The sequence below is a fragment of the Moschus berezovskii genome, chromosome 27, assembly GCF_049115385.1.
Source record: "Moschus berezovskii isolate FMDL1 chromosome 27, NW_MosBer_1.0, whole genome shotgun sequence".
Taxonomy (NCBI): Eukaryota; Metazoa; Chordata; class Mammalia; order Artiodactyla; family Moschidae; genus Moschus; species Moschus berezovskii.
In genome coordinates, this window is record NC_142486.1 from 5,327,131 (window position 1) to 5,352,175 (window position 25,045).

The 25,045-nt window shown below is 44.9% G+C and overlaps 2 protein-coding genes across 6 annotated transcripts; one reads left to right on the forward strand and one right to left on the reverse strand.

Annotated features, from left to right (window-relative positions):
• Positions 1-3,331: 3,331 nt before the first annotated feature.
• On the forward strand, positions 3,332-10,139 carry LOC148773613 (uncharacterized). The gene is made up of 4 exons (XM_088832998.1): positions 3,332-3,418; positions 5,448-5,462; positions 6,967-7,078; positions 8,926-10,139. Exons 1-4 carry the CDS (start codon positions 3,332-3,334, stop codon positions 10,137-10,139), a joined length of 1,428 nt encoding a protein of 475 aa, XP_088689124.1.
• A 5,005-nt stretch (positions 10,140-15,144) lies between these two features.
• ZNF394 (zinc finger protein 394) lies at positions 15,145-24,981 on the reverse strand. Of its 5 annotated transcripts, none has more exons than XM_055410220.2 (3): positions 24,639-24,981; positions 20,300-20,552; positions 15,145-16,546 (listed from the first exon to the last, which is right to left on the reverse strand). In XM_055410220.2, the coding sequence occupies exons 1-3, from the start codon at positions 24,666-24,668 to the stop codon at positions 15,153-15,155; spliced, it is 1,677 nt and encodes a 558-aa protein (XP_055266195.1). In that variant the 5' UTR covers positions 24,669-24,981; the 3' UTR covers positions 15,145-15,152. The 5 variants fall into 5 exon arrangements, with proteins under 5 accessions (XP_055266195.1, XP_055266197.1, XP_088689115.1 ...); XM_055410222.2 differs by lacking the exon at positions 24,639-24,981 and adding an exon at positions 24,159-24,621; XM_088832989.1 differs by lacking the exon at positions 24,639-24,981 and adding an exon at positions 24,152-24,620.
• Between the last annotated feature and the right edge of the window lie 64 nt (positions 24,982-25,045).

Below are 25,045 nucleotides of genomic sequence, written 5' to 3' on the forward strand. Positions count from 1 at the left end.
AATGCTTTTGCTTTTTAAATCAGCCAGAACGCTTTAAACCAAATCAGCGTTAGCATTCGGTTTCCAGAATTGAGACTATCATAAGAACGAAATACTAGCAAAAAGACTGTGTCATAGCGCCGCATCGCCCACCCCCAGCGAATAATCAGACGCTAAAATCGCTCGGAGCTTCTCAGTTTATTCAGAAAAGAGATCAAGTAGAGAATGATCTCCACTTCGAGGCCGACTAGGAAAGCCCGCAGTTCTCTCCCCTCGCTCTGCAGACGCCCCAGAACAGACACCGCTGTCCCCGAGCCCTCTGGGAAGTGAAGTTCTTCCGCTGGGACCCCCGACCCGGCGCGGTCGCCTCCAAGTGCGCAGATGCGACTCCAGACAGAGCCTCGGGCTCGAGCCTTTTGTCTCCCTGCAGCTCGGTGGGTCCAGAAGGCGACGGTGTCCGCCTCTCCCGCCCCTCCCAGAGCGCAGCCCGGAGGGGATCCAGCCCTGGAGCCGGAGCCAGGTCCGCAACGAGTCCGTGGGTAAGAGAAAGCCGGGTCAGAGGCGCGAGTCTCCGCCACCCGTCCGTCAAGCGCGCCGCTCTAACGCCACCTGCCGCAGCGGGGGCCGGGCGCCCAGGTTCCGGCCTCAGCGGGAAAAGGGCTGGGCCTTGCCCGCCTCCCGGCCCCACCCCCGGGCTCTCCCCCGGGTATTTCCGGCTGGGTAGCGAGCCGGCTACCCTTGTTCTGAGCTGAGGGGCGCCCCGGAAGTGAGGTTGCCGCTACGTACTCTGGGAAATGGAGTCCGGGAGCCTGAAGGGGGCGTGGCCGACGGGGGGTTTGGGGAAGGGGAGAGTGGGGTTGGAGCGCTCGGCTTCCGAGGTTCGGAGAGCTAGAGCGCCTCCCGCTGGTGTTGGCTTTAGGTCCTGTCACTACACTGAAACACGACAGGTTCTGAACTTTGGCGACAGAAAAGAATGGAGTCCATGTCTTACTCATTGCCCTTCTGTGCTTGCGCTATTAGAGTTTGGTGGTTTAGTCATTAAATCGTGTCCGACTCTTGTGACCCCCATGGATCATGGACTGTAGCCCACCAGGCGGCTCTGTCCTTGGGATTTCCAGTCAAGAATGCCATTTCCTTCTCCCAGGGATCGAACCCGAGTATCGTGCATTGCAAGCCAACTCTTTTAACAACTGAGCCACCGGGAGTTGGGGTGGGGGGAGGGAGGGTGTCTGGATTAGAGTTTTCGGGGCTGCCTATATTTGGGGTCCAGAGTAAGGGGTTCGACTCTGAACGTGCAAGGGAATCCCGGCCTGTTTTATTTTCAGGGTCTTAAAGAGCGAGTGAAGAATCAGACGTATAAGGATCCCACCTATCAATTGCCTTGTGTTTTATGAGTAGGAAGGATTGAGTAACTGGGAGCCCTACTTTTTTAGTTCAGTTCAGTTCAGTCGCTCAGTCGTGTCCGACTCTCCGCGACCCCATGAATCACAGCACGCCAGGCCTCCCTGTCCATCACCAACTCCCGAAGTTCACCCAAACTCATGTCCACAGAGTAAGTGATGCCATCCAGCCATCTCATTCTCTGTCGTCCCCTTCTCCTCCCGCCCCCAACCTTTCCCATCATCAGAGTCTTTTCCAGTGAGTCAACTCGTCGCATGAGGTGGCCAAAGTATTGGAGTTTCACTTTTAGCATCAGTCCTTCCAATGAACACCCAGGACTGATCTCCTTTATAATGGACTGGTTGGATCTCCTTGCAGTTCAAGGGACTCTCAAGAGTCTTCTCCAACACCACAGTTCAAAAGCATCAATTCTTCGGCAATCAGCTTTCTTCACAGTCCAACTCTCACATCCATACATGACCATGGGAAAAACCATAGCCTTGACTAGACAGACCTTGGTTGGCAAAGTAATGTCTCTGCTTTTTAATATACTATCTAGGTTGGTCATAACTTTCCTTCCAAGGAGTAAGCGTCTTTTAATTTCCTGGCTGCAATCAGCATCTTCAGTGATTTTGGAGCCCAAAAAAATAAAGTCTGACACTGTTTCCACTGTTTTTCCATCTATTTCCCATGAAGCGATGGGACCAGATGCCATGATCTTTGTTTTCTGAATGTTGAGCTTCAAGCCAACCTTTTCACTCTCCTCTTTCACTTTCATCAAGAGGCTTTTGAGTTCCTCTTCACTTTCTGCCATAAGGGTAGTGTCATCTGCATATCTGAGGTTATTGATATTTCTCCCAGCAATCTTGATTCCAGCTTGTGCTTCTTCCAGCCCAGCGTTCCTTACTGCGACGTTAATCACAGGCCAGCTTATAGCCATTTTTGTGCTTCAGGGTCTTAGGAGAATTTGTGCATCATACAGAACCGGTGTGTGACTAAGGCTCACAGTCACTGTTTTTGCCTTGGTGTGGAACGTAGTGACTGACCTGGGCACTCCAGAGAAGGGTCTTCCAACTGTGAAGTTTAATCTAGGCTAAATTATGAATGTTCTAAGTAAAACAGAGTTACTACTGAGGCCCTAGGACTTAAATGTATAGAAATAAGCCTCCTAGAAGTAGAGGTAGAGGGAGATGCCCCAGGGAGTGTAATCAATTTCAGAGTGGGGCAAGGCTAACCCCAAAATCTCTCCCTGAAGCTTCAGAGTAGAGTTGAATGATTTATACAAAAAAGTGGATTATATATTGCTGAAAAGTCCATGTTTATCTCATCTTAAACAGTGAATTAGGAGGAAGTCCTAGCAATAATAAAAGGACAAGGAAAAGCTGATCATGGATTATCTGACCATTGAAGTTGAGGAAAATGGTAAGAATTACGAAAATAAACATGGAGTTGAAAGTGGGGACAAATGGAGGAAATACCCTCGATAAGAATGAAAAGGGTAGGTGCCCCTGCATGTTGGGAAAGGGAGACAGACACATGTCAGGAGAAGACCCCAAAGTAGAGAAACTCCGTAAGCCGTCATGTTTGGAAATCACTAAGTAGGCTCCTTGTCATACAGTCCCCTCTCTCAGCTTCCTCTTTCAGTGCTTCTGTGCTCATACACATTCCCTCTGGTGCTGTGGACGGGAGAATATTCCACAGTGCTTGTTTTTGTGGTAAAGAACAGGCCACACTTTTCCACTCCTGTAGGAGTGTACCAAAATAATGACATATCATGTGTGCATTTAACTGTTTGGTCAAAGTGCTTTCATGTTATTATCTTCCTCTATCCTTATCTGATCCTTTTGAGTTAAGTAGAGTAGGTCTTGTGTATATAATTCCTCTGGCTTGTGATAGCTTCTGTCCTTGTGAATTTGTAAGTGGGAAGATAGAGTTTATCCCCTTCATGGCTTTACTTCTGCTCCTTCCAGCTATGACTACAGAAGATGTTTCTTTGTCCCAGGAACAGAGCACAGAAGAAATGCAACCTACTGGAGAGCTTCGTCTTGTTGAGTTCCAGGCAGGTTTGAGTTTCATTTCCCTCCCGTGAAATCTCAGTTTGGTGTTCAGTGTGTCCTCATTTCTTCCTTTCATCTCACTTCAGAGGTTCATGGAAATCTCATCTGAAGAACTGAACCAAAGTAATTTTTCTTTGAAGACTTGAAGCTCTGGGGGTAGCTCAGGCTGGAGCTTTAAATTTGGGAGGAGTCTGTGTGAATGGTATTTCAAACTATGAAGCTGTAATCACTAGCAAATAAATGTAGGTAGAAAAGAGATGCGGAGAAGGCAATGGCAAGCCACTCCAGTACTGTTGCCTAGAAAATCCCATGGATGGAGGAGGCTGGTGGGCTGCAGTTCATGGGGTCGCTACGAGTCAGACATGACCAAGTGACTTCACTTTCACTTTTCACTTTCACACATTGGAGAAGGAAATGGCAACCTGCTCCAGTGTTCTTGCCTGGAGAATCCCAGGGACGGGGGAGCCTGGTGGGCTGCCGTCTATGGGGTCACACAGAGTCGGACGCGACTGAAGTGACTCAGCAGCAGCAGCAGAAAAGAGATGAGATCTTATTACTGTAGCTTCCAACACTTTGAGGTCAGGGAGATAAAGAGGAGACAGCAAAGGAGACTGAGAAGACCAGTGACCAGTGAGGCAGGGAGGGGAGGCCAAGAGTGTGGCATTCTGGTAGCTTTACAGACTCCCAGAGGTAAAATTAGTGGTTACCAGTGGTGGGGGTATTTGCAACATGGGGAATATAGCCAATATTTTCTAATAACTATAAATGGAAAGTAACCTGTAAAATGGACCACAGAATGTGGTCCACTGGAGAAGGGAATGGCAAACCACTTCAGTATACTTGCCTTGAGAACCCCATGAACAGTATCAAAGGGCAAAATGACAGGATACTGAATGAGGAATTCCCTAGGTCGGTAGGTGCTCAGTATGCTACTGGAGATCAGTGGAGAAATAACTCCAGAAAGAATGAAGGGATGGAGCCAAAGCGAAACAAATACCAAGTTGTGGATGTGAGTGATGATAGAAGCAAGGTCCGATGCTGTAAAGAGCAATATTGCATAGGAACCTGGAAGGTTAGGTCCATGAATCAAGGCAAATTGGAAGTGGTCAAACAGGAGATGGCAAGAGTGAACGTCGACATTCTAGGAATCATCAAACTAAAATGGACTGGAATGGGTGAATTTAACTCAGATGACCATTATATCTACTACTGTGGGCAGGAATCCCTTAGAAGAAATGGAGTAGCCATCATGGTCAACAAAAGAGTCCGAAATGCAGTACAATCTTAAAAATGACAGAATGATTTCTGTTCGTTTCCAAGCAAACCATTCAATATTACAGTAATCCAAGTCTATGCCCCAACCAGTAATGCTGAAGAAGCCGAAGTTGAACAGTTCTATGAAGACCTACAAGACCTTTTAGAACTAACACCCAAAAAAGATGTTCTTTTCATTATAAGGGACTGGAATGCAAAAGTAGGAAGTCAAGAAACACCTGGAGTAACAGACAAATTTGGCCTTGGAGCACGAAATGAAGCAGGGCAAAGGCTAATAGAGTTTTGCCAAGAGAACGCACTGGTCATAGCAAACACCCTCTTCCAACAACACAAGAGAAGACTCTACACATGGACATCACCAGATGGTCAACACCGAAATCAGATTGATTATATTCTTTGCAGCCAAAGATGTAGAAGCTCTATACAGTTAGCAAAAACAAGACCAGGAGCTGACTGTGAATCGTGAACTTCCAGATGTTCAAGCAGGTTTTAGAAAAGGCAGAGGCACCAGAGATCAAATTGCCAACATCCGCTGGATCATGGAGAAAGCAAGAGAGTTCCAGAAAAACATCTATTTCTGCTTCATTGACTATGCCAAAGCCTTTGACTGTGTGGATCACAATAAACTGTGGAAAATTCTGAAAGAGATGGGAATACCAGACCACTTGACCTGCCTCTTGAGAAACCTGTATGCAGGTCAGGAAGCAACAGTTAGAACCGGACATGGAACAACAGACTGGTTCCAAATAGGAAAAGGAGTACGTCAAGGTTGTCTATTGTCACCCTGCTTATTTAACTTACATGCAGAGTACATCATGAGGAACGCTGGGCTGGAAGAAGCACAAGCTGGAATCAAGATTGCTGGGAGAAATATAAATAACCTCAGATATGCAGATGACACCATCCTTATGGCAGAAAGTGAAGAGGAACTCAAAGGCCTCTTGATGAAAGTGAAAGAGGAGAGTGAAAAGGTTGGCTTGAAGCTCAACATTCAGAAAATGAAGATCATGGCATCTGGTCCCATCACTTCATGGGAAATAGATGGGGAAACAGTGGAAACAGTGTCAGACTTTATTTTTGGGGGCTCCAAAATCACTGTGGATGCTGATTTCCGCCATGAAATGAAAAGACGCTTACTCCTTGGAAGGAAAATTATGACCAGCCTAGATAGCATATTAAAAAGCAGAGACATTACTTTGCCAACCAAGGTCCGTCTAGTCAAGGCCATGGTTTTTCCTGTGGTCATGTATGGATGTGAGAGTTGGACTGTGAAGAAAGCTGATCACCGAAGAATTGATGCTTTTGGACTGTGGTGCTGGAGAAGACTCTTGAGAGTCCTTTGGACTGTAAGGAGATCCAACCAGTCCATTATAAAGGAGATCAATCCTGGGTGTTCACTGGAAGGACTGATGCTAAAGCTGAAACTGCAATACTTTGGCACCTCGTGCGACGAGTTGACTCACTGGAAAAAAGTCTGATGTTAGGAGGGATTGGTTGTGGGAGGAGACGGGGACGACAGAGAATGAGATGGCTGGATGGCATCACCGACTCGATGGACATGAGTTTGAGTGAACTCTGGGAGTTGGTGATGGACAGGGAGGCCTGGCGTGCTGTGGTTCATGGGGTCACAAAGAGTTGGACACGACTAAGAGACTGAACTGAACTGAACTGAACCTGTAATAATTGTATAAAAAATAAATTTAGAAAAAGAGTCTTACTTTGATGTCAGACTGCCTGGGTCCAAATCTCAGTTCTGTCCTTACATCTGTAGATAATATTAATAATGGCACTTACCTAATATAGTTATTATTACAAGGTTGTTCAAAGGACTTAATACATAGAAAAAAATGATAAATGTTAGCTATTATTACTGTTTTCCCTAACACAGACTGATACTTAGAAAATTTAGAATATTCCATTAAAATGGTTAAAATAAAGTTTTAACATTCAGATTAAAAAGAACTTCCTATTCCAGATTGTTCTCTTCCCGAAAGGATCACCAAATCCTATAAGAATGTACTTATTCTTCCAGGAATTGACGATAGCTTGCCTAGAAAATCCCATGGATGGAGGAGCCTGGTAGGCTGCAGTCCGTGGGGTCGCTAAGGGTCGGACACGACTGAGCGACTTCACTTTCACACATTGGAGAAGGAAATGGCAACCCACTCCAGTGTTCTTGCCTGGAGAATCCCAGGGACGGGGGAGCCTGGTGGGCTTCCGTCAATGGGGTCACACAGAGTCGGACACGACTGAAGTGACTTAGCAGCAGCAGCAGCAGGATGAGGAAATGGACTTCACCTGTGTGGAGGAGGAACAGATGAATTCTGCCCGAAGGTACATGAGCATGGATATGAAGGTGGAGAATTGTGGGAACCTGGTATTTTGGGGTAAGAAAGTTATTTTTCAATGCATACTGCTTGTTGCTGCTAAGCTGCTAAGTCACTTCAGTTGTGTCCGACTCTGTGTGACCCCATAGACGGAAGCCCACCAGGCTCCTCCGTCCCTGGGATTCTCCAGGCAAGAACACTGGAGTAGGTTGCCATTTCCTTCTCCAATGTGTGAAAGTGAAAAGTGAAAGTGAAGTCGCTCAGTCATGTCCAACCCCTAGCGACCCCATGGACTGCAGCCCACCAGGCTCCTCCATCCATGGGATTTTCCAGGCAAGAGTACCGGAGTGGCTTGCCATTGCCTTCTCCGGCAGTGTGACATAAAACTTCCACTGTGACTAATGACGTCCAAATGCCATAGTTTTGCTTACGATCCAGAGAGCTCTGATCCTGTAGGGGATCCCTGATCCCTTTGAGCTCAGAATTGGGCTTCTTTTCTCTCCTGGCATGTGGAAGTTCACCATCTGTCGAAATGAAAAAGGACAACTCCTTTACATATATATATATTTAATTTTGTTTATTTATTATTTTTATTTTTCTGGCTGTGCTGTGTCTTTGTTGCTGCTCGGGCTTTCTCTAGTTTCGGAGAGCAAGGTCTACCTTCTACTTGTGGTGTGTGGGCTTCTCATTGCAGTGGCTTCTCTCTCTGTGGAGCATGGGCTCTAGGGTGTGTGGGCTTCACTAGTTGCAGCCCACAAACTTAGTTGCCCTGCAGCATGTGGAATCTTCCTGGAGCAGGGATCAAACCCATGTCCCCTGCATTGGCAGGTGGATTCTTAACCTCTAGACCAGCGGGAAGTCTTGGATGATGTCTTTAAAGGAGACAGTGGGAGGGGGCAGGGACCAAAGAGGGGAGCCTAAGACAGAACACTGAGAAGCATCATTTCAGAAGAAGAAACAGCAGGAAAACTTCTAAATAAGTAGGGATCAGGAGAAAATATCTGGAGAGCTTAGCAATACAGAAGTCAAGAGAGAATGTATGTTGATTCTATCTCAATAAAGATGGGGAGAAAAGCACCAGGAAAATGTTGTTAGGAGGAGCACATGGTGTCAAGTGCTGTTGAGAGGCCCAACAGATGAAAAGGATCCACTGGATTTAGGTGACATATAAATGGTTAGTGACTTTGGTGAGAGCAATTCCAACTGAGTGGTGGGGAGAGAAGCCAGACTGTGGTGAGTCAGGAGCAAGTGTGTGATGAGATGATGTCCAAAATCTGAGAAATTTGACTTTGGCCATAAAGGAAGGAAGGAAGAAAGGTGAGAGAAAGGGAAAGAAGGAAGGGAGGAAGAAAAGAAGGGAAGGAAAGAAGGAAGGGAGGGAGGGGGCAGTGGTTAGTGGAGACACAAAATCATAGAGAAAGCATACGCTAAACAAACAAAAAAAATCTGCTTTTAAAAAAGGACTAAAGATAATGATTAAAAAAATCAAGTATGGTTGTCACTAATATATGTCTTCATGTAAGTGATTTTTTTGTCCAATACTTTTTCAAAACTGCCCAGTCTCGACCTGTGTTTTCATCCCCCCACCCCGCCCACTTCTTCAGTTATTTTGTTGACATTTATTTTCATCCTGCCTGCTTATCTTCTTCCCTGGCTAGTCTGTTCAGTTTTCCATTCTTTCAGGTGTAGCATTGTCATTGTCTGACCTTGTATTGTGCTTCAGCTTCATCATTTTCCCATCTCTGAAACTTTGTCACCTGCCATTGCCATGAGGCTTGTGCTGAGAACATTCAAACAAACATTTTTAAAGGACATCAATTTAATTTTCTTTAACTTCTTGCCACCTCAGCAGTTTTCTTTCTCTCTGCACAGAGAACACAAATATTTGTACTCTTTATTTATTTCAGATTCTGAATCTGCACCTGAAACTAAAGTGTCCCTTTCCATGCAGGAAGTTTCTGAAGGAGTATCATCAGAAAGGGAGCTGATAATAGAAAGACTTATAAAGGATGATTCCTGGGACTCCAGATGGATAAAAACCTGGGAATGTGGAGGCATGTTAGAAAGGCAGCAAGGAAATCAGAAGAAAGATTTAAGGCAAGTCATAATTAAGCACAAGAGAAACCCTATGGAGGACTGTACTGAAATCGGGGAAAGTTCAAACCCAATTAAACATCAGGACATTTACTCAGTGAAAAAGCCTTGGAAGTGCAATGAGTGTGGCAAGTCCTTCAGCTACTACTCAACTTTTATCCTACATCAGAGGATTCACACAGGAGAGAAGCCCTATGTATGTACTGAATGTGGGAAGGCCTTCACCCGGAGCTCATCCCTTATCCAGCATCAGAGAATCCACACTGGAGAGAAACCCTACGAGTGCAATGAATGTGGGAAAGCCTTCAGTCACCGTTCAGCCCTTATTCAACATCATATCATTCATACCGGAGAAAGGCCCTACGAGTGCAATGAATGTGGGAAGGCCTTCAACCAAAGCACGTACCTCATCCAGCACCATAGAATACACACCGGAGAGAAACCCTATAGATGTAAAGAGTGTGGGAAAGCTTTCAATGACACCTCCTCCCTTATTAAACATCAGAGGGTCCATACTGGAGAAAAACCCTACGGGTGTAAAGAGTGTGGGAAGGCCTTTAGTGACAGGTCAGGCCTAACTCAGCATCAGAGAACTCACACAGGGGAGAAGCCGTATGAATGCAGTGAATGTGGGAAAGCCTTCAGTTACTGTTCAGCTCTTATTCAACATCAAGGAACCCACACCGGGGAGAAACCTTACAAATGTCATGAATGTGGGAAAGCCTTCAGTGACCGCTCAGCTCTCATAAGGCATCAGAGAATTCATACTGGAGAGAAACCTTACAAGTGTAAAGAATGTGAGAAAGCCTTCAGCCAGAGCTCGTCCCTGACGAAGCATCTAAGAACTCACACTGGAGAGAAACCATATAAATGCAATGATTGTGACAAAGCCTTTAGCCAGAGTTCTTCTCTTATTCAACACCAGAAAATTCATGCAGGAGAAAAATGCTACAAATATAAGAAATGTGAGAAAACTTTCAGTATGTGTTCAGCCTACCATCAACATGGAGAAATTCATGATGAATAGAAGGCAGTGAATTGATGAAATAATTATGCACTATCTCCTGATTGTACAGACCTCCAAATATTGGTTTTCCCAAGTGGTGCTAGTGGTAAAGAACCTGCCTGCCAATGCAGGAGACATAAGAGATGGGGGTTCAATCCTTGAATGGGGAAGATCCCCTAGAGGAGGATATGGCAATCCACTCCAGTATTGTTGCCTGGAGAATTCCTTGGACAGAAGAGCCTGGTGAGCTACAGTCCAAAGGGTCACTAAGAGTTGGACACGACTGAAGCGACTTAGTATACACGCATAGGATGGACCTAGAGATTATCATACTAAATTAAGTAAGTCAGACAGAGACAAATATGATTTATTTGTGGAATCTAAAAAATGATACAAATAAACTTATTTACAAAACAGACTCACAGACATAGAAAACAAACTTCTTACCAAAGGGAAAAAGTCCTGGAGGGGGATAAGTTAGGAATTTGGAAATAACATATCCAAACTACTATATATAAAATGGGTAAACAAAAAGGACCTACTGTGTAGCACAGAGAGCTATGCTCAATATTTTATAATAACCTAAGCGTGCTGTGATTCATGGGGTCGCAAAGAACCGGACACGACTGAGCGACTGAACTGAACTGAACTGATAACAAAAGAATCTGAAAAAGTTATAACCAAATCATTTTGCTGTCCACAAGAAACTAACACAATATTATAAATCAACTATACTTCAATAAAAATAAGTTAATTAAAAAATTCTCATGTTAATCAATGTGCAACCAAGATGAAAAGTAACACTGATTGAGATTCTTTCTGCACAAGGATCAACCTAATGGGATAAGAGGGTTATAGGCAGCTGAAAGGATATTAACAATCTACATTAGCTGACAAGAGCTCTTTGTGTCCTTGTTTCTGCTTTATCTTTCTCCTGCTAATAACATTACCTTTTAAAATTAATTAATTAGACTGCATTGGGTTTTAGTTGCTGCACACAGTGTCTCATTGAGATGTGGGATCTTTCATCACGGTGCACAGGATCTAGTTGTGTCACATGGGCTTAGTTGCCCCAAGGCAGGTAGGATCTTAGTTCTCTGACCAGGGATCAAACCCCTAACCTCCTGCAGTGGAAGTGCAGAGTCCTGACCACTGGACCACCAGGAAATTCTCTGTAGGCTTATTAATGATGGCCATTCTGACTTGTGTGAAGTAGTACCTCATTGTAGTTTTGGCTTAAATGTTGCTACAACTAGCAATATTGAGCATCTTTTCATGTACCTGTTGGCCATTTGGATGTCTCCTTGAAGAAATGTCTAGATCATCTGCCCATTTATTTGATTGGATTGTTTGGTATTTTGTTATTGAGTTGTATGAGCTGTTAGTATATTTTGGAAAGTAGGTCCTTGTTGGTTGCATAATTTGCAAAAATTATATAGCAGTCTGTCTTTTCATTTTCCTTATAGTTTGCTGTGCTAAAGCTTCTAAGTTTGATTAGGTCTCATTTGGGAGACTGAGCTAAAAAACATTGATTTATGTAAAAGATACTTTAAATACAGAAAATTAAAAAGATGAAAAAGAATATACAATGAAAACACTAATCATAAGAAAGCTGAAGTGGATATATTAATATCAGATAAAATAGAATTCAAGAACAGGTATATTATCGTAGATATAGAAGGATTTTATGATGATAAAAGGATCAATTCACCAAGGTGAGTAATTGTTTAATGTGTAATTGGGTTACAATTATGAATGTGATTTTAGTGTTATACACAAAATTTAGAATTCTGGGTTATTAATATATTATGTGCTTAATATCACAGCCTCCAAAATCACAAAGTAAAAACTGACAGAAATAAATAAAGAAAAGTGGGCAATTTTATAATTGGAAATTTTAACACTCCATTTTCAGAAGTTGGTAGAACTAGATAAAATATTAAAGACATAGAATATCTGAACTACACTGTCTGCAATCTTGAATTGATTGACATATATGGAATACTTTATAGAATATACAACAACTTCAGAATGCATACTACTTAAAAAAAAAAACGTATTTGGCTGCATTGGGTCTTAGTTGTGGCTTGCAGGATCTTTCAGTGTGGCAACCGTCAGAGCTTAGTTGCTTGAAGGCATGTGGGATCTTAGTTCCCTGACCAGATTCCACTGATCTGCTAGAGTGGCTCACAGAACTCAGAAATAACAGTTTAGGGACTTCCCTGGTGGTCCAGTGGCCAAGACCCCCCCAGCTCCCAGCTTATGTGGGCCCGGATTCAATCCGTGGTCAGGGAAGTAGATCCCGCCTGCTGCAACAATTACTCACCTTGGTGAATTGATCTGAAGAAGCCAAATAAATATTGAGAAGAACAATTTACTTATCACTGGTTCATTGTAAAAGGATAGAACTCAGGATCAGCCAGGAGGAAGAGATGCTCAGGATGCAGGGGGCAGGGCAGTAGAGCTTCCAACCCTCTCCGGGCACACCCCCAGCACCTCCACCAGTTCAGCAACCAGTGTCTGCATTTTTATGGGGGTTCGTTGTGTAGGTGTGATGGGCTGAGTCATTGACCTCTGGGGACTGACTGAACCCCACCCTGTCCCCTCCTCTCAGGTGCTAGGGGTGAAGATTCTAACTTGCTCACACACCTTGGCCCCTGGCAACTACGTGTATCCTTAGGAGTTTTCCTCATTAACATAAAACTCAGATGTTGAGGGATTTGTTATGATAACAAGATGCTTCTCTCACCTGTGTGGCTGTGCAGCTACTTCAGAAACTGAGGAGGACTTCCCTGATGGCTGGTGGCACAGTGGATAAGAATCCTCCTGCCAATGCATGGGACACAGATTTGATCCCTGGTCCAGGAAGATCCCACATGCTGTGGAGCAACTAAGCCCATGTGCCACAGCTACGGAGCCTGCGCACCTAGAGCCTGTGCTCCCGCAACTCGAGAAGCCACTGCAATAAGTCTGCACATCACAAGAGTAACCCTTGCTTGCCTCAGTTAGAGAAAGCCCACATGCAGCAATGAAGAGCCAGCACAGCCAAAAATAAAAAACCAAGAGAAAAGCCTAAGTATTAAAAGATGCCCCTCTGCACTTATCCCCTAAGAAATTCCAAGCATTTTAGGAACTCTGCCAGAAACAGGCAGGAAGACCAAATATATTTTTCTTATTTAAATCACAATGTCACAATGGGGAAAAGGGAAAAGACTCATTTGCTTAAGACCCTGGAGGAGACAACCTTGGGGCCCAGGGGGAGATAGGAGGGGTGAGGACCACACAGGGAAGGTCTCCGGCGTTTGTTTATCCACAGCCTCTCCTGCTGGGCTGCCTCCCCTGAGGCCCCAGCTCCAACAACTTTCTGAATCCCAGTGACCCCTCCCTACCTGCCTCTTCAGACCCGTCGAGTAGTGGTGCCCACGACAGCCAGCTTCCGCCCACCCAGTGGGTCCCAGTAGCCTGTCCATCTCTATGGGAGCAGCCCACACGCTGCCCCATTCTCAGTGTCCTCCTGGGAGGGCGCCATCTCTTTTGTATGAGAACTGGGCAGAAGAACCGCGTGATGAGGAAGGTGGGAACGCACAGAGCAGGGTCGGCAAGCTCACCTGGACCGGGGAGCGGTTTTATGGGGTCACAGCCACACCCGTCCACTCTCCTGTTGTCTATGCTGCCAGAGTAGAGTGACCACAGCAGAGACCAAACCGCCAGAGAAACCTCACATACTGACCATGTGTCCTTCCAGAGAGAACATGTGTGACTCTAGCGTGGAAGAAAGAACATGCGTGACCTGAGGGCTGGAGACGAGTTGAGCCCTGAGTCTGCTAATTAACTGGATGAGCCTTGGCTGTAGGACAGTAATAACACTGTGGCCCACAAAGCTGTGGTAGGAGCTGCAGCTATAATGAGTCTCTGTTTCCAGGGGTTGCGGTCTTTTGAGGACATGGCTCTGTACTTCACCAGGGAAGAGTGGGACACGCTGGACTGGGCTCAGAAGGCCCTCTACAGGGACGTGATGCTGGACAACTACAGACACATCATCTTCTTGGGTCAGCTTGAAGGTGAGGGGAATGGGTTTAGGGAGGGCTCATGAGTATACATGGTATTTATTACAAGTGTGTTATTTCCTTAAAAATGATATGAAGCAAATATGTCCTACTTAAGAATTGATTCATCTGTGTGGCGTATTTGTGAACATTCTTTAAAATTGTTCTATTTTATGCTTGCCTATATGTTGGCAATATTTCACAATAAACTTGTCCATGTTTTTTGGTGGAATATCACAATTCAAAAGTATATAAATAGGGACTTCCTTGATGGTCCAGCAGTTAAGTCTTCACCTTCTAATGCAGGGGGTGCGGGTTCGATCCCTGGTCAGGGCAGTGAGATAAAACATTTCTAAAGAAGTAAATAAATCCCATGGAGAACATTGGTACTAAAAAAAGAAAAAGAAGGACTTACTTTCATTAAAAAAAAATATTTTGAACTTACGAGTTTGCGAAGGTCATATACACACTGCTATATTTAAAATAACCAACAAGGACCTATTGTATAGCACATGGAACTCTCTTTTCAATGGTATGTGGCAGCCTGGATGGGAGGGGAGTTCAGGGGAGAATGGGTACATGTATACACATGGCTGAGTCCCTTCACTATTCATCTGAAACTATCACAACATTGTTAATCAGCTATACCCCAATACAAAATAAAAAGTTCAAAAGAAAAAAAAAAGGTTGGTCCAAAAGTGGAGGTCCCTGAAAAGTGACAAGGGCAGAACTCTGATGGGTCACCTTTGCTCTTGCTGAAAGTATGTTCTGGGGAGAGGGGGTGCCCCTGACTCAGCCCCTCCTCCTTCAGGGCAACAGGCTCTCAAAGGGCATCCCGAGACTAGCTGAACTCAGTATATCTTGGGTGTGATGCCAAAAGGCAATACAATCCGTGATTACTGAAATACTCCAAAGAATATAGTTTCTGGAAAGAGAGAGAGAAGGAGGGAAAGAGAGAAGGGAATAAAATGACTCCTGAAGAAGCAGGTCAAAATGATGGGACTTTATTTCTGTGGATTCTTTGGTGTCGGACGAGGTGTGAGCTCTGTCTGAAGCTGTCCCCACAGTCGAGACATCTGTAAGGTTTCTCTCCGGTGTGGGTTCTCTGGTGTTTAACGAGGGTCGCGCTCTGACTGAAGCACTTCCCGCACACAGAACACCCATAGGGCTTCTCCCCGGTGTGGATCCTCTGGTGTTTGGAGAGGTCGGAGCAGCGTTTGAAGCTCTTGTCGCACTCCTCACACGTGTAGGGTCGCTCCCCCTTGTGTGTCCTCTGGTGTCTAAAACGACCGGATGTGCGGCAGGTCTCCCCGCACTCCTTACATGTGTAGTGCTTCTCCCCCACGTGGGTTCTCTGATGGCGGCTGAGGTGTGAGCTCTGTCGGAAGCTGTCCCCACACTTGGGACACGTGTAGGGTTTCTCTCCGGTGTGTGTCCGCTGGTGTTTAATGAGGGTCGCGCTCTGACTGAAGCGCCTCCCACACACAGGACACCCATAAGGCTTCTCCCCGGTGTGGATTCTCTGGTGTTTGGAGAGGTCGGAGCAGCGTTTGAAGCTCTTGTCACACTCCTCACACGTGTAGGGTCGCTCCTCCTTGTGTGTCCTCTGCTGACTAAGATGGCTGGAGGTGTGGCAGGTTTCCCTGAAGTTGTCACAGGGATAGTGCTTCTCCCCCAGGTGGGTTCTCTGATGCCGGCTGAGATTTGAGCTCTGTCGGAAGCTGTCCCCACAGTCGAGACATCTGTAAGGTTTCTCTCCAGTGTGTGTCCTCTGGTGTTTAACGAGGGTCGCGCTCTGACTGAAGCGCCTCCCACACACAGGACACCCGTAGGGCCTCTCCCCGGTGTGGATTCGGTGGTGTTTAAGGAGGTCGGAACGCTGTTTGAAGCTCTTCTCACAGGTGTCACATGTGTAAGGTCTTTCTCCATGGAACCACCTCTGAGTCTCAGATAGGCCCGAATGATGGCGGTTTTCCTCACTGCTGAGAGATTCACGAGGTTTCACCATATCTAACCTGTGTTGGCAGTTGCTCCCATATTTATCCCCAGTGATGGGTCTCCCTACTGTTGGGACATACTGACCAGGAACAAAGTCTGAACTCTCAGCACTGGTCCTGAATTCATTGTTTTTGACATCTCCTTCGCTAGGACCATTCCTGAGATCCGAGATGTGGGTGACTCCCTCATCTTCAGGAGAATTTTCACGTTTCAGCGACGAGGGGTCTCCCAAGGGCTTCTCTCTCCTGTCCTGCTGGGCATCACCACACTCAGAAGATAGGGGAGTCTTCTCCTGAAATCCTTGTAGCTGCCCTTGAGGCTCCACTTCTTCTAGAATTTCTTGCTTTGGAATCAACTCTTTGTTCTCAATTCTGGTTTCTGAACCTGAAATATTAAAATAGGAGTTGCTGACATTTCATCCCCTGGCAGGAGTGATTAAGAAAGGAAAAACCCCCCACCAAAGCCCTTTTCCTGTTCTCTATGAAACCACTCCTGAAGTTAAATTATTTTAATTAACCTGTCAAATGTGCTTACCTGTACAAATCCTGTTTCTTTCCTTTTATACTTGTGCCTACACCCACCAACCCATCTCTTTTCCCCTAACCCCACTTCATAAGAACACAGGGAGAAACAGACAAGAACGATTGGCATAATACTCTGTGTAATCGTGAAAAACTAGAAGCCATAACATCTGTTGATAGAATAGATAAGTGAATATTAGGATGAAATATATAGAGATGTTAAAATGAATAAACTAGAGCTACACGTATCAACATGGATAAAAATCCCAAAAATGTAACGTGGAGGAAAAACGGCAAGGTGCAAAAGAACCATACAGTAATACAACATATATATACCATAAAAACATGTCAAAATGCTATATATGTTTACATGTTTTCATACATTTATATATATACATACAGAGACTGTGTATGTGGCTACATGTATGTGTAAAAAGAATATAAAACAGGCATAGAAGGGGTAAGTCAGAATATTGGTCACTTGCGGAGAAGGAGTGAGGGGACAGCTTTCGAGGGGGGTACACAGAGCTTCACCTGGTGCTATGGCTGTAATATATGCAGCAAAATAAAAAGCTGACTCTATCACCTAACGATATAGAACAGAAAGGTCTTGCCTCAGTTCTAAAAGGGGCTTGAAGGCTCTCGATCTCTGTGAATGGCAGCCTGGCTCAGGGATTTTCTGAAGAAAGCCCTCCACCAGTCACACCCAGCTGGAGACAGGCATAGGCCCAGCACTTACTTGGTGAGACTGCATTCCCATGATCCTTCGGTGCACTCTCCCTGAAGAAGTACTTCTGTGCTGGGCCCAGACGCTCCCACTCCTCCCAGGTTAGAGACACGGCCACATCCCGCACTGTCACCAACCCCTGTAACAACACGAGACCTCCCCTCAGCACCTGCCCGTCCCAGGATGGTGTCACCAGCAGTGCCGGGATGAGGCTGGATTCAGAGAAGAGTCCACAGGCCCTGAGAAACCAAGTAATGACTGAGGGAGTCTTTATCGGTGAGCCTTGTACTGATGTGGGAGTTGCAAAGTGACCAAAGACAGAAGCGGGCATTCTCCTGCAATCCTAAAAAGCCTTTCTGTGGACTGTCTACACTCATTTGAGGGAGGAGCAAAATACTCATTTGAGTTATATTGCTGTGATTTATCGGGCTTCCCAGGTGACGCTAGTGGTAAAGAATCTGCCTGCCAATGAAGGAGATGCAATAGACGTGGGTTTGATCCCTGGATTGGGAAGATCCCCTGGAGGAGGAAATGGTAACCCACAAGTATTCTTGCCTGGGAAATCCCATGGACAAGAGGAGCCTAGCGGGCTACAGCCCATGGGGTTGCAAAGAGTCAGACACAAATGAGTGCACATACACACACTCTGATTTATCAAAACAGAAACCTGATATAGATTCAAAATATACAGGTTAACTGAAGTCCCCAGTTCCAATGCTGGCTCTCAGACACTGTTTCCTCTTGTGTGACATGAATACAAAGATCTATCTTCAGAGGAAGGTACCTCACCAACAGGAGTAATTATTTGTTTTCCCCGAGCCTCTCTCTCCTCTCCTTGTAAAGGAAAACCGCATTCCTGCGTGTCTCCTCTGCTCTCAATACTCTGAATATCCACTACAACAATATCACGTCTGACACCAGATGTGTGCATTTCCACAGTTCAAGCGGTTATGTAGCACCAGCTGGTGGGCTTCCTACAGTTTAAGAACTCTGACCCCACCTACTGAAAGGTTGTTGCTGAATCACGCAAAGACACCAGGATTCTTGGCCTCCGGAGGAGAATTCACTCCGGGGCTGGAGACGAGGCTTGACCGCTTAGAGCTTTTGTGTAATAAAGTTTTATTAAAGTATAAAGGAGAGAGAGAAAGCTTCTGAGGGATAGAAAGAGTACCCGCTATACTCTCCAATGAATCCAAAGAATGTCTGGAGGTTGTAAAGACCAGACCTACTCCCATAAGGAAGTAGGAAAGTTATGACTAACCTAGATAGCATATTAAAAAGCAGAGACATTACTGTGCCAACCAAGGTCCGTCTAGTCAAGGCTATGGTTTTACCCGTGGTCATGTATGGATGTGAGAGTTGGACTCTGAAGAAAGCTGATCGCTGAAGAATTGATGCTTTTGAACTGTGGTGCTGGAGAAGACTCTTGAGAATCCCTTAGACTGCAAGGAGATCCAACCAGTCCATTCTAAAAGAGATCAATCCTGGGTGTTCATTGGAAGGACTGATGCTAAAGTTGAAACTCCAATACTTTGGCCACCTTATGCGACGAGTTGACTCACTGGAAAAAGAGTCTGATGCTAGGAGGGATTGGGGGTGGGAAGAGACAGGGACGACAGAGAATGAGATGGCTGGATGGCATCACCGACTCGATGGACATGAGTTTGAGTGAACTCTGGGAGTTGGTGATGGACAGGGAGGCCTGGCGTGCTGTGATTCATGGGGTCGCAAAGAGCTGGACATGACTGAGTGACTGAACTGACTCCCATAATTTACATTTTAAGATAACAGGATTAGCCAGAAGGTTTAATCCAGAGACTGCCTTCAGGCAGGATACATTGTTATATAATCCTTGTAAAGACCAGACCTACTCCCATAATTTACATTTTAAGATAACATGATTAGCCAGGTTTAATCTAGAGACTGTCCTCAGGCAGGATACATAATCCTAAAGAATGTAGAGGAAAAATAAGTTTGTCCTTTTCTCCTCCTTGAGAATTCCAGACCTCTCTCTCCTTGGGGACCCCTAGACTTATCAACCTGCCTAGGAAACGACTCTCTCACTACCTTGTGATGGTGTGAGATCCCACAGGTTAAGAGCTCAGTCTTACAAGACTGCTCCCATCCTCCATACATCAATTCCAAGTCCACGCCGTCACCTATGTACCTGCTTTTCACCAACCAGCTCTATAGGAGGTTTCCAAGACTCCTCTTTGAGTTCGATTAATTTGCTAGAGTGGCTCCAGAATTCAGGACAATAGTTTACATACTAGATTACCAGTTTATTATAAAAGAATATGTCAGCAACAGTCAGATGGAAGAGCTGCATTGCGCAAGGTCTGGAGGGGGGGTCCTAAGCTCAGGAGCTTCTCTCCCTTTGGAGGTGGGATGGGGGCAGGGTTGTGTTACCCTCCGACTTAAGTAGATGCGCTTACCAACTGGGAAGCTCTCTGAACCCCATACTCTTGTGATTTTTATGGAGGCTTCATCATGTAGGCAGGATCAATTATTAACTCCATTTCCAGCCTCTCTTCCTTCTCTGCAGTATCATTATCAATTGAGGGAGAAGGGAGGAAGTCATCCAAACCGTTAAAAAATAAAAGGATGCTCACATTCAAAGTGGTGGGGAACTGCACATCATTTAAGGACACTTTCCACCTCGACATTTTTCTTTCACAAACAATCTAGTTAGACACGAGGGTGTCTTACACTGAATAAACAATACTTCTGTGCCGGTTTTGGGCAGAAAGGTCTACAACTCAAGGACTTCTTCCTGGACGGGTTTATTTGTCACCGCTTCCTACAAAGGAAAGAATGTTTCATACACATCCTAAAGTTCACGTAAAAAATAAGGAAGTAAAGAACTCCCAAAACACTTTCACTCCTCACCTGGCGTGAGGTCCCAGCAGGCTCTCTCTGAAGAGACCGCACCACGGCGGCCGCCTCCTCCCCGCTCTGCGGGCAGTGCTTCCGCACCCAGGCCTGGAGCTCCCAGGGTAGGATGGTCAGGAACTGCTCCAGCACCAGCAGCTCCAGGATCTGCTCTTTCGAGTGCACCTCGGGCCTCAGCCATCGACAACAAAGTTCCCTGAGTCGGCTCAGCGCCTCTTCCGGTCCGGCCGCCTCCTGATAACGGAACTGCCTAAAATGACACCGGGAAGTTTCGGGATCCGGACAGTCTCCGGGCCGGTCGGACTCCCCACTTCCGGGGGAGTCTTCCTCCACTTTCACTGTCCAAAGTCCATCACCTAGGGCCGGAGGGGCGACCCTGCCTTGACTTGCGGTCCAGTCCCAACTCATCCTTCTCCCGCTCGTGCTCACTTTCCCGGAGTTCCACCTTCAGCTGAGGTGACAGCAAACCCAGCAAAAGATTGTCGGGTCCTAAACGGGATCCCACCTTCCCGGGCCCCCGCCCAGACTCCTCCTACCCAGAAACCGCTACCCTACCTAGAAGCTGTCAAATCCCGCGACAAAAAATTACTAACAGCCCGAGTCGGAAGTGCGTCACCGGCTCCCTGCGGTGCCCACCCCTCGGGATATTTCCGGGGCCTCTCTAGGCTCCTCGGAGGAGTGACGTGCGTCTCTGTGGTTTGTTATCATTATCTTTTCCGGGGGTACTCTTGGTGGCTCACACCGTAAAGAATTCGCCTGCAATGCGGGAGACCTGGGTTCAGTCCCTGGGTTGGGAAGATCCCCTGGAGAAGGGAACGGCTACCCAGTCCAGTATTCTGACCTGGAGAATTCCATGGACAGAGGAGCCTGGCCGACTACAGCCCATGGGGTCGCAAAGAGTAGGACACGAAGAGTCGTACACGACTGAGCGACTTTCATTTTCACCTTGTAGTGTGGAGCTTACAGTCCTTAAGGTTGCAGAACTAAAGGATATTCTTCCTTTAAGAATAAATGTCATTTAATTCTTGACAATCTTTCATCTTTAGATTAAGTATGAGAAGGAATCTTATCATTGTTTCAAAGAGGAAAAAAAAACAAAAGAAAAATATCAAACCTGTGTTTCACTTGCATTCCTTTGTATGCAATACATAATCAAAATTTTGCAAAAAATAATTCAAAAGCAATCACATGCCTTAGCTTTGTAGCAACTTTCTTCTCAAAGTTGGCTCATTACCATGTTAAACATTTATACTAAGCTGGAGAATATATTTGTCAAATTACATGTCTTATGTTTTAAAAGTATGTTTCATATGATAGTAAAATAAATTTAAAATAATAATTGTATATGAAAAATTGTATAGGTGATAAAAATATGTACCATTCAATTGTTTCTACGTTTAATAAACATCACTTTTATTTGCGAATAACCAAAAGAAAGAATGTCATTCTTAACAAATTATCTGTGAAGAAAGTTGTATAAATTTGGTTTCAGGGAAAGTTAAAAGTTCCAGTTGTACAGTAAAGTGGTCATTGATCCATCGGTTACACTTAGGCAAGAAAGGTTTGTAGAGTGTCTTCTACATGAGAAGGCATCATGGTTGACACTATAGCTGCAAAACTGGGAAGATATAGTTTCTGTCCTCAAGTTGCTCACAGTCTCCTAATGGAGACAGACACTTAAATTACAGGACAGTGTGGTAAATGCAATACTTTGAGGTGAAGCATCTATTTGTATAAGCAGAGATGGAAATAATCAACCATGCCTGATGGGGAGTGTACAGTAAAAGGCTTCACAGAAGAGATCAAGTTTAAAAAGTCCATGTGGACTGAAGACATATTTTAATTTAAAAAGGGGTTAAATATATAGGCAATAGTCAAGATGCAACTAAAGCAACTTAGCACACGCATACTTTAACATTTACACTAAATCATCTGCATTATTTAAGAAATGAAGCGTTATCTAAGCTGTGTATGTGTGTGTACGTGCTCAGCTGTGTCTGACTCTCTGTGATCCCAAGGACTGTAGTCTGCCAGGCTCCTCTGTCCATGGGATTTCCCAGGCAAGAATACTGGAGTGGGTTGCCATTTCCTTCTCCAGGGGATCTTCCCAACCCAGGGATCGAACTGGCATCTGCTGCTTGGCAGGCGAGTTCTTTACCACTGAGCCACCAGGGAAGCCCTATGTAAGTTACATTAAGGGTAAATTCATTTAAAAACCATTTGTTTAAGTACAACTAATGTCCTGATTTATGAATGCAAATTCCCAAGCAGGGTCAAGATTTCATAAATATGTTTATTTATGGACTAAAGTTTAAATTATAAACTTTAAAAATTATTTCCAAAGTTTGTGCAAAAGCACAGGTAGTCAATTCCTACTTTAGGTTCTAGCAGTTGAAGTGGCTGTACTAGTCTGTTGTGATCTGTTTTGATTGGACATTAATAGGACATAAAACAGGCAAAGGCAGATTTTTCAGGATTATATTTCTATGTTGAACGTGAAAGTGTTAGTCGCTTAGTCCATGTAAATATAATCAAATATCTTATATAATGCACATATACGCGTATACAGTACACCAGTGTGCGTGCTAAGTCACTTCAGTCCTGACTGACTCTGTGACCCCATGGACTGTAGCCTGCCAGGCTCCTCCACCCATAGAATTCTCCAGGCAAGAATACTGGAGTGGGTTGCCAGTTACTTCTCTAGGGCATCTTCCCCACCCAGGGATTGAACTCGGGTCTCCTGCATTGCAGGAAGATTCTTTACTGTCTGAACCACCAGGGGAGCCCACTTTTTGTTAAAAATCACTTAAAGAGAAAAAAATTCACTACTCTCAAGGCTCATCTTTGTTATTTTACCAATCTGGAGCAACATGTGATAATTTAATGAGATAACTTGTCGAATATTTACATCTCATCTCCCTAGGCGGTTTGAAAATCTCTGGAGGGCAGAAACTTTGCACAAGTCTACCTCTTCATCTGTGTGGAAACATTATCATGATCTGGCAGGAAGTCAAAAGTTTTCTTTTCAGTATTGCAGGACAGGTTATCAAGGATGGTAAGGGAATTAGGATAGAATGCAAATTCACAAATAAAACTCTATGGTACAGGCAAATCTAGCTCCAGAAAATATCCATCTACGTAACTAGTAACGGAATCCAGAAAAGACTATTACATACTATGAAGACAGTTACAAGCATTTTTCATCTTCTCCCAGTGAGAAGAGATGTATTAATAGGTCTTCTTTCCTGCTGATTACCAGTTTGGCTCCATTAGTTTCAGTGTCCGGTTTGTATGACTGGATTCTAATCATGATTTAGTGATTTGCTTAGCTCTTTTCTCCCTTTCTCCTGTAATGTAACTTCTGTCTTCAGTTGCAGAACATTAAGTGCTTTTATCTGCTCCCACTGATATCACTGAATGATATATTTTTGTGTTCCCAATGCCTTTTCTGGTGCTTTTTTCACAGAAGTTAACTGAAGAAATGTCTCATCTTTTAAAAAAAATAATTAAGTGCAATTAAATAAAGTGTGAAAAGGAAAACAAAGTAGGGATAAATAAGATGGAGCCAGGGATAGGACAGGATTAGAACTTACCCACTGTACACTCCTGTATACTGACAAAAGATAGTCTATAGTTCTGCTTTGAGAAACCTCAGCAGCCAATTCAAGAAAACAAGATCAGTTACATGAGCAAACTATTATAATGGCTTAGGAGAAATCGAGCTATTCTTAGTCTCAAGAGGGAAGAGAAATTTATAGTCATAAGGGTCGCAAAGAGTCGGACACGACTGAAGCAACTTAGTACTCAAGCACCACTCCACCCTATATAAGATGCTTTAAAACAATATACCTCTGACCTTCATTCCACGTTTTGGTTTGAGTGCTCCCGGTTTGCTGACTTTTTAGTGCGTGCACAATAAACTTTCACTAATTACTACTTCAGCGACTCAGTGGTTTCACGTCTTTTTTTTTTTTTTTTGGCCCTGAACTTCTGACGATTCTAAATATAAAAAACGAAACCATAAAAATACTACATTGCACAAACCGCAGTGTCAATTTAAGCCTCTCCAGCCATAGGTCTCTTTGGCGATAGTAGGAATTTTTTGCATTGCTTCATTCATAAGGTAGACCACGGCACGAGCAAGGCATTCTCAAAATCCCATCTCTGATTTGAGTGAACATTCACAACAGTACTATAAAAATATAACTCCTGGGAGTATCGAAGGCTTTGCTGTTGTTCAGTCGCTTAAGTCGTATCCGATTCTTTGCGACCCCATGGACTGCAGCAAGTCAGGTTTCCTTGTCCTTAACATCTCCCGGAGTTTGCGCAAACTCACGTCGGTGAGTCGGTGATGCCATCCAACCATCTCGTCCTCTGTCGTCCCCTTCTCCTCCTGCCTTCAGGAGGATATATGCCTTCTAATTCAGAGTGGAGTCGGTGAGCCTCATTCACTTCGTGACTTGTAAGACAGAGACTCTTGTCCTGTCTGTCGAGTAACTTCGCAAATGGATACAAAATGAGACTACTAAAGATGGGACCCCCTCGGCTAGAGAAGCCCTGAAAACACCGTTCCGTCCACTTCTCAAGAACGCGGACCTTCCGCCTTCTCCGCAGCCAGGAGGCGAGTCTCTCCCGACACACTCAGGCCTCCACTGGGGCTTCTGGGGAAACGCCTCCCTGCTTCCCTACACCGTGAGACCGAGGCTGCGAACAGAGCCGCTGCCCTATTGGCTGGAGGGCGTG

Coding starts and splice junctions, on each gene's coding strand:
- LOC148773613 (XM_088832998.1), top strand. CDS start 3,332: ATGACTACAGAAGATGTTTCTTTGTCCCAGGAACAGAGCACAGAAGAA. Junction 7,079..8,925: donor TGGGAACCTGGTATTTTGGG/GTAAGAAAGTTA, acceptor TATTTATTTCAG/ATTCTGAATCTGCACCTGAA.
- ZNF394 (XM_055410219.2), bottom strand. CDS start 20,710: ATGAGTTGGGACTGGACCGCAAGTCAAGGCAGGGTCGCCCCTCCGGCC. Junction 17,550..20,299: donor CTGCTGGGACCTCACGCCAG/GTGAGGAGTGAA, acceptor GTGTTGTTACAG/GGGTTGGTGACAGTGCGGGA. Junction 16,547..17,422: donor TGGGAATGCAGTCTCACCAA/GTAAGTGCTGGG, acceptor TTAATATTTCAG/GTTCAGAAACCAGAATTGAG.